The sequence below is a fragment of the Nyctibius grandis genome, chromosome 16 (assembly GCF_013368605.1).
Source record: "Nyctibius grandis isolate bNycGra1 chromosome 16, bNycGra1.pri, whole genome shotgun sequence".
In the NCBI taxonomy this organism is placed as follows: domain Eukaryota; kingdom Metazoa; phylum Chordata; class Aves; order Nyctibiiformes; family Nyctibiidae; genus Nyctibius; species Nyctibius grandis.
Window position 1 is genome coordinate 10,934,390 of NC_090673.1, and position 14,375 is coordinate 10,948,764.

The window sequence follows — 14,375 nt, forward strand, 5'->3', positions numbered from 1 at the left end:
ACCCCCCCCAAAAACCATCCACCCCCCCCCAGGCACTGGGACCCCAGCACAGCCTGGGGCCCCCCCAGTCAGACCAAGGTGGGCTGGGGGCTGGGAGCATCCCCCCCCCCATGGCCAGTGTCCCCAGGGGAGGGGGGGGGGCACAGGCGAAAGGCACTGGGGTGAAAAAGGCCGAGCTGGGATGGGGTTGGGGGTCCCACGTCCCCCCCCGGCCGCCTCCGAGCATCATCGGGGGCAGAACCGTCACTTCAAGTAAAAAGAGGGGCAAAACCCCATCGTCCCGCCCCCCCCCCCCGTCACTGGGAGAGCGCAGGGTCGAGCAGCCGGAGGACCCCCCCCACCAGGTGCAGGCTCCCGGTGACGAGGACGCGGACGGCGGCGGCCTCGCGCAGCAGCACGGCCCCGCTGCTGGCGGCGGGGTGGGGGTGAGCCCCCGAGGTGGCGGGGGCTGCCAGCCGGGGGTCCCGGCCCTGGGCCACCCACCGCAGCGCCTGCGCCAGGCACGGGAACACGAGGGCTGGGGAGTTGAGGGGGCGCGGGGCCAGGGGCACCAGGAGCAGGGTCCCTCGGGCGGGGGCCGGCTGCAGCAGCCCCCCCACCCGCAGCGGGGCCGGGAGCCAGGGGTCCTGCCCCCCCTTCTCCTCCAGCAGCCGGGTCCACGTCCGCTGGTTCTCCAGGCAGCGGGTGAGGGCGTTTTCCACCGTCACGTTGAAGTTTTGCTGGTCTGGGAGGGATGGGGACGGGGGTCAGGGATTTGGGGGCGCCAAGGAGGGGTCAGGGATGGGGTAGGGGCCGGGGGAGACCCCGGCTCCCCGGCACTCACCGGCGTTGCTGGCCACCGACACCTGCGTGAAGTTGGGGCAGAAGACGGCGTAGTCGAAGTGGCAGGGCTGCGGGGAGAGGGGGGCTCAGCGCCATGGGGACCCTTCCCTGGGAATGCCACTGGGACCAGTCCCACACTGGTGGGGTTACAGGCGCTCGGTCCCGGGGAGTGGGGGGGACACGACCCAAGTCCCCCCCCCTGCACCTGGGGCTGCGAGACCCTTGGCGGGGGGCACTGAGGTGGGGTACAACTGGGGACAGTGGGGCGGACAGACAGACAGCTCTACCCCGCAGCAAAGCAGGTCCCAGTGCGGGCAGAGAGCCCCGGCGTCCAGGCGCAGCGATTCCCCCCCACACCCCCCCAAAACCTCACCAGCAGCAGCTTGAGCAGCGCCGCCGTGTCCCGGTCCCCCGTGGCGTTGAAGAGCAGCACGCGCACCTCGGAGCCGCTGCGGGGAGAAAGGGCGGGTGGCCCGTGCCCCACGGGGACCCCCAGCACCACCCCCCCCACGGTGTGTCCCCCCCTTACTCGTGGGGCTTGTCCCGGCTGAGGGCGGCCTGGCGGAACCAGCGGACGCAGGCCTGGACGCTGCTGGTGGTGTGGGCCCCGTCCAGGTACCACGTCACGGGGCCGCGGGGCAGCACCTGGGTCCGGCCCAGCCACTCTGTGTCCCGCAGCCCTGGGAGGGGGCACAGGGCATGGCTGGGACCCCCCCACCCGCCTCCAGCACCGGGACCCCGGCGGGGATCACACACAGGGCGGGCAGCTGGGCTGGGCCCTCCAGCACAGGCAGCACTGGTGGGGGACCAGCATGGCCCCCCCCAGCCCTGTGACACGGCGGGGGGGGCCCCGCGCAGCCATACCGCACCTTGGATCATGGCGTCGGTGGGGTGAAAGGTGGGTGCCAGCGGCACCGGCCTCCCCGCCAGCTCGGCGCCTGGCAGCACGTCCTTCAGCTCCCCGAGACCTGGGGGGGGACACGGGCGCCCTGCTGAGACCCCGGGGCCGTGGCAGGGTCCGAGCCCCCCGTCCCCGTCCCCCCGCCTTACCGTGGCAGCCGCGGCGCTGCAGCCAGGCCCGTGCCAGCTGCAGGGCCAGCGCGGCGTTGGAGCGCTGGTGGGCACCCGCCAGCCCCAGCTCCAGCGCCCGGTGACCACCTTCGAAGGCGTCCAGCTCCGGGCAGAGGTAGAGGGGACACTGCGGGGAGAGGCGGCTGAGCCCCCCGCCACGGGGTACCCCCCGTTCACCCCACCGCCGTGCCACCCAACTCACCTCCCGCTCCCGGGCTCGGTCCCTCAGCACCTCCAGCGGCCGCTCCGGCTGCGCCACGGTGAACGCCGGCACGCCGGGCTGCGGAGGACGGGGGTGCTCAGGGCACGGGGGCGCTCAGGGACATGGGGGAGCACACCCCAAAACCGTGATGGGAGGGAGGACCGGGTCTCCCTACCTTAAAAATGCCCCCCTTCTGCCAGGCAATCTTCTCCATGGTGTCCCCCAGGATGCTGGTGTGGTCGATGCCCAGGGAGGAGACCCCACACACCACCGGTGCCCTGGGGATGCAGCGTGGCGGTGTCCCCACTGTCCCCTCGCTATGGGGACACCAGGCTCTGGCTGCCCCAGGGGACAGGTTCATCCTGCCAGCTCCTACCTGATGATGTTAGTGCAGTCGTAGGCGCCCCCAATGCCAACCTCCACCACCGCCAGGTCCACCTGGGGACATGGGGACACTGGAGCTGTCACAGGACCACCAGTAGCATGAGTCCCCATGGATTCGGGGACACAGGTGGGGCCGGGTCCTTGCCACCGCCCCTCCAAACCCGTGCCTGCCCCTGCGCCCCACTCGCTGGGGCAACCACCCACCTGGCACAGCATCCCCTGGTCACAGCCGTGACAGCCCCACCGAGGCAAGCTCTGCCCCGAGCAGGGGCTAGACCCCATGTCCCCCCCTCCCCAAGGTCCCCACCAACCTGACGTCCCCATCACAACCTGGAGGCCACCACCGCCTACCTGCTCCTGCAGGAAGACGTGGAAGGCCATGATGGTGAGGAAGCGGAAGTAGGCCGGCATGCTGGCGCGGGCCGGGTCCTGCCGGGCAGAGCGGGTGTAAAGGGGTGGCACGGGACACCCCCAACCAGCGCTGAGGGACACGGCCCCGGGGGGGTCCCTGAGGGAGGGAGCACCCCCCGCAAGCCCCACCTTGGCCCCCACCTTGGTCTCCTCCAGGCGGTTGTAGACCAGCCAGAAGTACTTGCTGAAGAGCTCCCTGCTGATGGGCTGCCCGTTGATGCGGATCCGCTCGCGCACCTGCACCAGGTGAGGGGAGCTGGGGGGGGCAGAGCGGGGGGGCACGGTCAGGCACGGCGCCACCAGCCCCCCCAAACCCTCCCCACGCCCCCTTCCCACCTGTAAAAGCCCGTCTTCAGCCCGTAGCTGCGGAGGATGCACTCGGTGAAGGCGCACGCCGAGCCCTGCGGAGATGGCAGCGTTAAACCCCCCCCACCGGAGCAAACGGAGCCAGAGATGCCAGTGGCCCCCCCTCGCCCCCCCCCAAGTCCCCCCGGCACCGCCCGCCCGCCTCACCTTGCCCTTCGTCCCCGTGACGTGGATGATGTTCAGTCGATCCAGGTCCTCGACCTGCCAGAGGTCAACCACCCCGTGAGACCCCCGCGGCCGCCAGCACCGAGCGCGGCGGCACCGCTGGGGGGGCGGCGGGGACGGGGACCCCCCCTCACCTTCAGCCCGCTCCGCTCCAAGAAGCCCTGCATGGCTTCCAGCTGGGCCTGGGGGTCGCCGCGCTCCCGCTTCACCTGCTCCAGGTAGCTGGCGTTGGTCTGCAGGGTGTTGAGGGTCCGGATGGCGTCCTGGAAAGACCCCAGCAGGAGAGGTGGTCAGGATGGTGGCCCATCACCGTGGCCTCAGGGCTGCGCCCACCACCACGGCCCTGGGTGGGGGGGGGCAGCTTGCCCTGTACCCACCGCATCGGGCTCGGTCCCCTCACAAGCCGGCAGCATCTCCTCCGCCATGGGGACGTGCCGGCAGCGCCAGAGCCTGTCGCAGGGACGGGCTACTTACCGGCGGGGACGGGCTACTTATCGGCGCGGGGACGGGCTACTTATCGGCGGGGGAGCCCGCCCCTCCCCGGGTGCCCCTTGGCCCCACGGCGGGGGGGCACGGGGCAGCCCAGCCCCCGGCACCCACCCCCGCCCCAGCGGAACGCCCCAGGGGGTGCGGGCGGGCGGTGCTGGCGCACCCGCCCCGCCGGGGCTGAGCGGGAGGCGCGGCCGGAGCGGCGGGGATGCACCTGCCCCGGCCCCGCCGCGTGCTGCCGTGGGGACCTGGCACGGGACAGGCCCGTGTCCCCAGTGCGGGGACACCCCACACGGGACCCCGTCCCGGCAGACAGCGGAGCGGGCACCGGTGGTGCTCCCGGCCCCGGTGAGCGCGGGGCAGGGGCAGGACGGCTCCCGTCTCCCCGGGGGGCTCCGCACCGGCCCGTCAGCCCCGGCCCCACGATGCCCGGCAGCCGCGCGGGCCTGGGACGCCCCCGCCTCCCCCCGGGATGCGCCGTGGCTGCCGGACCGACTCCCGCTGCAGGCCGGGCTCAGCCCGGGGACAGGGACGAAGGTTTGTGGGGCGGCGGTCGGGCACCGGCTGTCCCCGGGCACCGGCTGTCCCCAGCGGGAAGGCGGGCGAGACCGTGAGCAGCGGCTAGCGCGGCCCGGGGCTGCGGGAGAGGGGCAGCCCAGCGCGGGGGAGGGGGGGGGCTCGGTGCCCCGCTGTCCCGGCCCCCCGCCCGCCCCGGAGCGGGTTCAGAAGGGACCCCCGGTGCTGGGGAGCCCCGGCCCCGCCGGCCGCCGCTGCCCCGCACCGCCCGGCCCGGCGGGATGCCCCGCGCGCGGCCCGGCCCCCCCCTCCCCCCCCGCCCCGCAGCGCCCGGTCCCGCTCCCCGCCGGTACCTGGTAGTCCATGTCGGGGGCGCGCGCCGGCCGCGTGGTGAACCGGCGGCGCGCGGCGGCCCCCCGCAGCGCCCCGCGCAGCGCGCGCAGCCCCCGCGCCACCATCCCGCCGCGCCGCGCGCCCGCCGCCGGCAGCCACCGCCACGCGCCGGGGGCGGGCCCGCCCCCGCCCCTCCGCCGCCATCTTTGGAACGGGCAGCGCGGGGCCACGTCGGGCCGGGAGGGGGGGGGCGCCATCTTTGAGAGGGGCGGCGGGGGGGACCCTCCTCCTCCCGCGGGGGCACCTCGGGGCGGGCGGAGGGGGTGGGTGAGGATCCTCAGCCCCGGGGAGCCAGGGCCCGGCCTCCCCCAGGCCAGCGCAGGGGCACGGGGGGCTGCTCGGCGCACAGGCCTCGCCGGCCCCCCGGCATCACCCTCACCCGGCGCCACCGGAGCAGCCGGGCCGCTCTCAACGGCCGCCTCTGCTCACGCGCTGCTGCGTTAACCCACTGCATCGCTAACCGCACCGAGCCCCGCTCCCTCCCGTTACCGGCACCGGGGCAGACCGAGCCGGGGACCCCCAGGAGGGGAGTTACGCCGTCTGAGCCCCCAACAGGTCACACAACCGTTTCCCAGCACGGCAGCTGCTCTCTCTGCCCAGGCAAAAGACTGACACGAGGTTAAAACCAGCCGTTTGGGACGAGATCGTGTTTATTCACAACGAGCAGAAGTCACCTTATTGCTTATAACTAATTTCATCCTTTACAAAGAAACTGAGCCCCCCGCAACCAGATGCCATTTCAGAGCCCCGCAGCGAGAGATTTACCTTGTACACGTCCTTTATCATCCTCACTGTCCCGAGAACAGCCCCGCTCACCACCGCTTCCTCCCCTGACACCTTATGCTACTGACGTGGCTTTTGCCATTAGTCTAGTTAATGGACAACCTATCAAATGCCAAAGGTTATCGCCCGCTGCGTGTCCCACACGTTATTTGTTTGAAAGTCTTGGGCACACATAGGGCTCACCGGGAAGGCGGCCAGTGGCAGGTGACGGCTATGGAAGACAAAGCGTTCAGCGAGCGGCTCTGCTGCGGCGGGGGGACGGAGCCCTCCCGTACGGGTCAGTCCCGAGGCGCTCCGGCAGGTGTGCGCACACCACCGCAGCGCACTGGGGGGTCCCTGCGCCTGGGGAAGGCAGCAGCCTTGCTCTAGACTCGTGCGAAGAGCTCCAGGACAGAGGAGCTGACATGGGAGGGTTTACAGAGTCGCCCTGCTCCCAGCACAGCGCTGCCACGGCACCGTGAAATCCCTGCAGGCAGCGGGAGGGCAGGTCTCAGCCCAGGCTGGGGCCAGCACTCGCGCCTCCTCTCCCCCATCCAAACTCCTGCCGCAGCCGGCGCTACAGGGGCAGCACGCACCAGCCCGGGCGGGTCTGACACGGCTCCTAACTGCAGTTTGCCACGAAGACAGCGTGGCCGCCGCGTGCTGTTACTGAGACCAACGATTCCCACTGTAAATCCTGGCTGTACGGAGCAACCAGCTCTGCCAGCAACCCCTCTGGTTTGCCCAGTAAGCCCCTTTGTAGGCGAGAGCCCAAACTCCAGTGAGAGTTACTCACGCTGCCTAGAGCGACTCTGCCTTCCCCAGAACGCCTCCGCGTTACTCAGAAGCACCTGCCTCGTCCTACATCAACACTTCAGCGTTCAAAGGATACGCCGTGCAGGAGCTACAGCCAACAAGAGCTGAGACATCTCCCAGCAGGGCCCAGTTTGGTCCAGGGCAGCTCCTCCCAGTCCTGCCGATCGCAGCACCGCTTGCCAAGAGCCCCAGCACTGACAGAGCCGCTTTCTCCATCACAAGGTCCATAACGATCAATTCACATGATTAACACAACCGATGCAGCCTGTTGCAGGGCGATCGCAGGCTCTGTGCCAAAGCTGCAGGGAACACCGCCGGGCTCGCAGGCGTCACCTCCTCAGTCACGCAGCTCCGCGGTGGCTGAACTGCTGCGAGAGGAGAGGGGACGCAGAGCTTGGTTAAAGCCAGCAGCCACTTGAAGACAATCCCTTCCCAGACAGAAAGACCCCACCAGGACATCCAAACCCAACACAACCCACGGAGTAGCCCAGCTGGGAAGCCCCCGCTGGGGAAGCCCCCGCTCAAAACACCCGGTCGAATTCAGTCTGGTTGGTGGCGGCCGGGTTGCGGCCTTGGTTAGCCGGCTGCTGGGGCATGTGCCCGCCCCTCCTGCGCGGTGGGGCCAGGTACTCGAACATGGACTGGTTGTGGGTGGAGAGCATGTTTTTGAGGTCCGAGGGCATGGGGTCTGACCAGAAGAAGTCGTGGTTCAGCGCGTCGTCGCTGTCGATCCGCTGAGCGGGATCCAGCACCAGCAGCTTGTCGATGAGGTCGAGCGCGTAGGGGTCTTTGACGTAGGCTTTCAGGCGATCCTTCACCTTGCGCTTCTGGCCCTTGGGGAGATCCAGCTTCTGGTACAGCTCGTATTTATCCACGTTCGGCCAAACCTGGGAGGATTGGGAAGAAATAGTTAAGGAGAGGACAAGCCATTTTTGATGCTAACACCCTCAGGCAAACTGGGGCGAGGTCTGTGAGAGAACAACGCTATTTTATAACCTCCAAGCCAGCACATCTTGTTCCCACAGCATGAAGGAGGCACTAAAGAGTGCACTAAAGCCTGGAGACACATGGACAAGTCAGGACAGAGTCCTCCTGGTGCAGGAATGGCATGCAGGATGCTCTAGGATTTCTGGTTCTCCCACAAAAGAGTTACTAGAGAGCACGGCTCGGGCCAGCTACAACATCCAGAAAGGTGAAGTGACAAAACTTATTGCTAAATAACAACCTGCATGTGTGTGGTACCTTCTATCCTTAGAAAGCAAAGCCTGCTGCAATCACCAGCACCTACCTCAACCCTGGTCTGGGAGAGACCAATCCAGCAGGTATTTTGATACAAAAGAAAGCACCTTCAGTGTATGTATGTAGCGTAGGTACCAGAGGCATCGGCCTCGGCAGCTGCCTGCCCTGCCTGTCGCACCCCCAGATCACAGCCCTGGCCCAGAGCTCCCTCAGCTCCATCCCCCACGAGAGGGCAGGACGAGCCGTCCTGAGCAAGGAGCTGCCAAAGGGCTGAGTGCTCACACCAAGGCCCAGCTGATGCTACAAATCACAACCCAGAATTAAAGAGGCTTTTCAAGGTGACCGGTGCAAAGCACCTGAGACAAACTGAACACCAAACAAAAAACTCTTGTTTAAGCAGAAATTCAGGGGGTGTTTATCCGAGAGACAACCCCCAAACACAGGCTAGAACAGATTCCTACACGTAACATTCTGTCCTTCCCCACTGGGAGCAGCCAGCATCCCCTCTGTGCTCAAACACAAGGACGTGACCTGCCCCTCCCGAGGGAGGTCTGTGAGGCCAAGTTCACCTCCCTCTCCTTAGGAGGCTGAGCACAAGTAACATGACAGCTGCAGTTTACACAGAGCAGCAAGGAAAGCACAGCGTCCCACCGGCTCCTAGGAGGCAAATAGCATCTGCAGGAGCTTCCCCAGCCTCCCGCCAGCAGCAGACACACTCTAGTGCCGGGAACGTGCAGCAGCCAGCGCACAGGGCAGGGAAGAGGCCCAGGAGTGCCGGGTCCCGGTCTCTGCCCACACCACCGCTTCGCACCCCTCTCCTCCCGCCCTCCGCAGCTTGCCGTCACCTCTGGCGTGATGGATCCGCAGAGCTGGCTGATGAGGGTGAGCTGATGCTGCTCTGTGTTCCCCTGCATGATGGGGCTGCGGGTCCACATCTCTGCCATGATGCAGCCTGCGCCCCAGAGGTCAATGGGGGGACCATAGTCCCGCTCCCCTAGAGGGAGATGCCGTGTTAGTGACCCGGGGACACAAGAAGGGCAGAGAAGCCGGCAGAGCCCATCGCCTCCTACCTAGGAGCAGCTCTGGTGGCCGATACCACAGAGTCACCACCCGGTTGGTGTAGCGGTTGGGCTGGCTGTTCTTAGCCAGGCTGAAAGCTCGAGCCAACCCAAAGTCTGCAAGCTTCAGGACCCCGTCCCGCGTGATCAGGACGTTCGCAGCTTTCATGTCTCGATGCAAGATCTGTACAAGGACAGACATCGAAAGGTTAAGCCATTACGGTATCCTCCTTGGGCGCCCGGTGCCAGCAGGGCACTCAGACTCCGGAGGTGGAGGACAAGGAAGGATTTCCCTCCAGCCTGTGCTAAGACACCTGCTCCTTGCAAGGCCACAGAGAGCAGGGTGACCTCGGGGCACAGCACGGATCTGGCCCGTTACCTTGTTCCTGTGGATGTAGTAAAGTCCATTCAACAGCATCTGCATAACTTTCTTGATCTCTGAGAGCGTGAACTTGACGTGGGCGTTGCTGAGAAGGCCAGCCAGGTCGTGCTCGCAGAAGTCAAACACCAGGTAGATACTGCCCTTGCAGCGGTTGTATGGAGAGGCTGTGGGAGAAGCAAGGAGGGACTGTCAGCGAGGGACCCTCAGCCCCGTCACAGCTCCTCCTGACCTCCAGCCACCCCGCTGCTCGGACAACACCACCAGACAAAACCTCAGGGCACAGGAACACAGAGAACCCCGCAGGCCTCGAGATCCTTCGTGAAGAGGCACAGCTAGCAATGGGGATGAGGACTGGAATCATGAATGTCATCAGACAGGCAGGGAAAGGGCATGAAAATCTTTGAAAGCTTCGTTTCGTGTTGCTCTGTGCACGTAACGGCTGTGTTTCCTCCCTGCAAGCTGTGGCTGGTAGGTGAACGTACCACGAGGTGCCTGCCAGGCGCTATCACTGATTGCATCAGCGATAGAGGAGGCACCCACAAAGCCAGCCCCAGGCAAAATGCAGACATAGAGAGAATCTGTCTAATATAACACCAGAAAATGAGGTTTTCTGCAACCTCAAACAGTATCTACAAAAATGGACTGATCTGGATCAAAACGATTTAAAACTCCAGCTCCAACTGCAACTTAAGGTCAACAACAGAAAACCTCAAACGAAGCAATCGATTTCGATCTTGTTCCTAGAGCACATATGCAAAACATTATTAAAAAGAAAGGCTGATACTCATCAGCTGTAATCAGCAAAACCTGCTGATCAGCAGCTCCAACCACAAGACGATGGCTGAGCTCAGCCCCCACGGCAACACGCCGCTCTAGCAGCCAGGAGGGCACCTGCTAGCCCAGGCGTGCAGCTCCCCGCGGGGATACGGCCCTTACCGCGCCTCTCCAGCGTAAAACGGGAAAAGCTTCAAGTCTGAGAACAGTAAATGCAACATTTCTGCTTTACTGGAAACTGAGGTCAAGGTGGATTTGGATGAAAACTGGAATTCAAACAAAACCCAAACAACTGACATGTCTACAAAAATATTTACCTTAGGTATGCCAGACACCCAATCACCACGACTCCTTTAGTCACACAATGAATTAAAAATTAACTTGTTTTCAGTGTTTCTACTGGTACCTGTTCAGACAATAATCTACACGCAGTGGGGTACTGGAGTAACTTTAAGTTCCCAGTCCTAGGCCAGGGATTTCTACCAGTTCAGTGACTGAACCTTTTTAAAAACACCATCACCAGACAGCGCCACTTTTGTTTTTATTTAACTGAAATGACTGACTGGGGAATGGCAGGCTTCAGCATCAGCTGCCATTTTCAGGGCTGTTTTTCCAGTACAAATCCATATCAGTGAACGATATATAAAACCTCACAAATGGTTTAAAGCTCTCACTGGAAATGGAGCCAGGCCAGGTGCACTGAGTGTGCCAGTCACGCAGAGGCACGCCGCGTGGCTCAGAACCGCCTCGCGTGGAGGCCCAGCCCTCGCAGCACGAGCAGTTACTGTCACCCACAGAAAGAGCCGAGTGAGTCTCCAGCTGGAGCTGTGTCATCAGCACGGAGCTGCCTCCAACCGTCATAAGCCAACCGAGAGGGACAGCTCCAGCTCCTGACAGGGAACTGGCTGTGCACAGCCACGAGATCACCTCCGGGCTGGGAACCCTCTGCTTCACAGTCTCTCTGGCACTGGTTTATTTGAAGCCTCTCAGACAGGAGTTTTCCAACACGGGCGGGATTCAGCACCACGGCACAGCCATATCACAGAGTCACAGAATCACAGAATGTTAGGGACTGGAAGGGACCTCAAAAGATCATCTAGTCCAATCCCCCTGCCGGGGCAGGATTACCTAGATCATGTCACACAGGAACGCGTCCAGGCGGGTTTTGAATGTCTCCAGAGAAGGAGACTCCACAACCTCTCTGGGCAGCCTGTGCCAGTGTTCGGTCACCCTCACCGTAAAGAAGTTTTTCCTCATATTTATGTGGAACCTCCTGTGTTCCAGCTTGCACCCGTTGCCCCTTGTCCTGTCCTCGCAGGACTGACTACAGCTTTTTCCAGCTGGGCTGCAGCAACGTCCCAACTCATTTAGAAACTGTCTTCCAAGATGAGCATACCGTCACCCCCCGTCACAGGCAGGAACAGAGGCCCGTGCTCAGCTCGAGGACCCCACTCCCAGCACAAAACACCAGCCTGCTCAGCGGCCAAGGAGGGCAGAAAGAAAACAGAGCCAGTGCAGGAGAGACCCCCGCAAGCTACCTTTGGTCCTGCAGATTTCAATGAGGTTCACAACGTTCTCATGTTTGAGCAGCTGGAGGATTTTAATCTCTCGCAAGGCTGTGATGGGGAACTGGAAAGGAGAAAGAGAGGACAGGGATTAGGAGCGCAGGAGACCAGGTCACCTCTGCGTAGAGAACAGGAGGGATGTGACCACAGCAGCTTGGCAGGGGACCTGCTCAAGCAGCACCATGTCAAGTCGCTGAAGGGCAACCAGAGATTTAACACAGAGCACCAACACTGGGACTGCCAACATGCCATCAGGCCACCATCAGTGAGAGAGATTCTGCCAGGAGGCCGAAGCGCTTGGGTGGTGTGAGACCGGCACGCAGACACCCCTCCCTCCTCTCCTCACCTTGCACGGCTGTAACAGGACATGGCACAGCCCAACTCGAGCTGCAGAGCAGCCTCCTCAGCTGCTGCCTGCCCCGTTTACGCTGTTACTCTCTCCTCAGTGTCTCCCATCTCTGCACACCCCTGAGTATGCGCCTTTCACACCTTACCCAGTTCCTCCAGGAACAACAGCCAGTGTGGCGCCCTGCACCGGGGGCGATGGGGTTTTGCACAGGAGGAGGAACGTGAGGGCAGCGTCACCTCCCAGGCAACCACAAGACCCAACATTATGACAGTATCAGGAGAGGAAAAAGGCCACAGGGGTGGGATCCTGTCCACGCCCTCACAGGTTCAAAATCTGGCACATTATAGCAGTAAATATTGTTAAAGAACAGTGTGAAAACACATTTGCTGTCCCAAAGCTTAGCTTTCACCTACGAACCCCCCAACCCAGGACTTCCCAAACACGGCCCAGCCACGCTCCCACACTTACCCCCTCCTTCTCATTTTCCATCAACACTTTCTTCAGTGCTACTTTCTTGCCTGTCTGACGATGTTTGGCTTTGAAAACTTCCCTGCAAAAACAGAAAGAAATCCATGAGCAGCACAAGGAAGAAGGGAAGGAGCCAGATGCTCCTGACCAGGGACAAGACACCCTGGAGTGCTGTACAGACAGCTCTGTGCTGAGCCACTAACAGCCCAGCCACGTCCCCTTGGGACCAAAGGCCCTCAGGACTGGTTGAGCCCACCCAGAGCCCAGAGGTCCCACAGCCCCACGAGGATTTTGGGCAAAGTCACATGTTTTGGGCAAAGCTGCAGGTGCACTTGGCAGTGCTGGGTTAACAGTTGGAGTTGATGATCTTAAAGGTTGTTTCCAACCAAAACGATTCTATGGAGACAGGCTGAGAGAGTTGGGGCTGTTCAGCCTGGAGAAGAGAAGGCTCCGGGGAGACCTTCTAGCACCTTCCAGTACCTGAAGGGGCTACAGGAAAGCTGGAGAGGGGCTTTTTACAAAGGCAAGTAGTGACAGGATGAGGGGGAACGGTTTTAAACTGACAGAGGGGAGATTGAGATGAGATCTGAGGAGGAAATTCTTTGCTGTGAGGGTGGTGAGACCCTGGCCCAGGTTGCCCAGAGAAGCTGTGGCTGCCCCCTCCCTGGCAGTGTTCAAGGCCAGGTTGGATGGGGCTTGGAGCAACCTGGTGTGGTGGAAGCTGTCCCTGCCCGTGGCAGGGGGTTGGGACTAGATGGTCTTTAAGGTCCCTCCGAACCCAAACCGCTCTGTGACTGTGTGGTTCTACGCCCGTTTCCACGGTAACCTCCTGGGCCAGAGCGGGGCCTCGGGGTGGCAAAAACAGGGCTCAGGGGCCAGGCTGGTTCCCTGGGGCCAGAGAGGTGACAGGGGAAAGGGCACCCGAGCAAGGGGCGCTCCGGGCTGGGGCGGGCGGGCCGGCCGCGGGGCTGAGGGGGCCGGGCCTGGGAGCAGGCCCGAGGGCCGGTGCGGGCCGGGACCGCGCCGGGGCCGGGACCGCGCCGGGGCCGGGGCCGGGCCGGGGCCGGGCCGGGGCCGGCGGGACGCTCACCCGAAGGTGCCCTGCCCGATCTTGGCGAGCTTCTCGTACTTGGAGACCTCGTCGCAGAACGGACACTCCACCATGTCGTACTGCTTGGCCATGCCGGCCGCCACCGGAACACCGCGCCTGTGACGGCCCCGCGCGTCACTTCCAGCCCTCGGCCCGCCCCTTCCGGGGCTCGCACCGCCCCTTCCGGCCATCTCCCCGCCCCTTCCTGCTGCGCCGCGCCCCCTGCCCCGCCCCGCGCGGCCTCCGGGGCCGTGACCCCCCGCGGCCGCCGCCATGTTGTCGCCGCCGTGTTGTCGCCGCCCGTCGCTCCCAGGGGGGCTCGGCCGGGCTGTTGGTGCCGCTGCCGCCAGCGCCCTCCGCCGCGGCTGGCCCCTCGCCCCGGAGCGTGCCCGTGCCCGTGCCCGCGCCCCGGCGTCCTCACTAACCCACCCCCCGCGCCCCGCTGTCACCCGCGTCCCTCCGCAGGGCCCCGGGCAGCCCCCGGTGCCGGTGGCCCAAAGCACGTCACCGTGTCCCCTGCGTGCTTAAACTTTTCGAGGACTCCACGGCATTTCTGCTCCCCGGCTCTGCGCTGCGGCGGTGCCCGGGGGCTGCAGCGAGGGGACGCCATGGCCGGGGCAGGAGGACACCAGGGTCCGGTCCCGGGGGGACCCTGAGTTCCTGCCCCGCTGGCAGAAACGTGCCCGGCTGGTGACACCGTGCCCCAGCAATGCCCGCGTTCGGGTGCCAAAAAAATGGCTTGGTTTGGGGTTGTCCCCAAGGAGGGGAGCGCAGGGGGCCAAGGGCAGAGCAGCAGCAGAGATGGCTGCCGGCCTCCCCGCCGCGGGATCCGCCGGGTGCTCCCCGGGAACGGGGGACAACAGGGGCACGGGATCCCTGCCATGCCCAGACCACCTTGTCCTGCATGGAGACGCTCCTACGGGGCACCCCAAGGTCCCCCCGCCTGAGAGAACAGCTGGCGCTGGCAGGCGCCCACTGGCAGCGATGCCACCCGGCTGTCACCCCACAGGGTCTCATGAGGGCAGGGGCTGAGCCCCAAATGTGCATGGCAGA

General features: G+C 64.4%; 2 protein-coding genes across 4 annotated transcripts; both read right to left on the minus strand.

Annotated features, from left to right (window-relative positions):
• Nucleotides 1–76: 76 nt before the first annotated feature.
• On the minus strand, nt 77–4,884 carry FPGS (folylpolyglutamate synthase). Its single transcript, XM_068413896.1, has 15 exons — nt 4,780–4,884; nt 3,556–3,684; nt 3,404–3,457; nt 3,227–3,291; nt 3,032–3,146; nt 2,831–2,908; nt 2,472–2,533; nt 2,271–2,373; nt 2,096–2,173; nt 1,873–2,020; nt 1,692–1,790; nt 1,352–1,502; nt 1,196–1,271; nt 824–890; nt 77–724 (listed from the first exon to the last, which is right to left on the minus strand). Exons 1-15 carry the CDS (start codon nt 4,882–4,884, stop codon nt 297–299), a joined length of 1,758 nt encoding a protein of 585 aa, XP_068269997.1. The 3' UTR covers nt 77–296.
• A 554-nt stretch (nt 4,885–5,438) lies between these two features.
• CDK9 (cyclin dependent kinase 9) lies at nt 5,439–13,444 on the minus strand. Of its 3 annotated transcripts, none has more exons than XM_068414145.1 (8): nt 13,323–13,444; nt 12,233–12,314; nt 11,389–11,479; nt 9,074–9,240; nt 8,707–8,878; nt 8,482–8,630; nt 7,091–7,284; nt 5,439–6,762 (listed from the first exon to the last, which is right to left on the minus strand). In XM_068414145.1, the coding sequence occupies exons 1-8, from the start codon at nt 13,412–13,414 to the stop codon at nt 6,735–6,737; spliced, it is 975 nt and encodes a 324-aa protein (XP_068270246.1). In that variant the 5' UTR covers nt 13,415–13,444; the 3' UTR covers nt 5,439–6,734. The 3 variants fall into 3 exon arrangements, with proteins under 3 accessions (XP_068270246.1, XP_068270245.1, XP_068270244.1); XM_068414144.1 differs by having other exon boundaries at nt 5,439–6,765; XM_068414143.1 differs by having other exon boundaries at nt 5,439–7,284.
• Between the last annotated feature and the right edge of the window lie 931 nt (nt 13,445–14,375).

Bases quoted from the DNA above. Each gene is read 5' to 3' on its own strand.
- FPGS (XM_068413896.1), bottom strand. From the start codon at position 4,884: ATGGTGGCGCGGGGGCTGCGCGCGCTGCGCGGGGCGCTGCGGGGGGCC. The intron at 3,147-3,226 runs GTGGGAAGGGGG...TGCCCCCCCCAG, and splicing joins CTGAAGACGGGCTTTTACAG to CTCCCCTCACCTGGTGCAGG. The intron at 2,174-2,270 runs GTAGGGAGACCC...CGTCCTCCGCAG, and splicing joins AGAAGGGGGGCATTTTTAAG to CCCGGCGTGCCGGCGTTCAC.
- CDK9 (XM_068414143.1), bottom strand. From the start codon at position 13,414: ATGGCCAAGCAGTACGACATGGTGGAGTGTCCGTTCTGCGACGAGGTC. The intron at 9,241-11,388 runs GTAGCTTGCGGG...CTTCTCCCACAG, and splicing joins TGAAATCTGCAGGACCAAAG to CCTCTCCATACAACCGCTGC. The intron at 7,285-8,481 runs GTGACGGCAAGC...CAATCCTCCCAG, and splicing joins GCGGATCCATCACGCCAGAG to GTTTGGCCGAACGTGGATAA.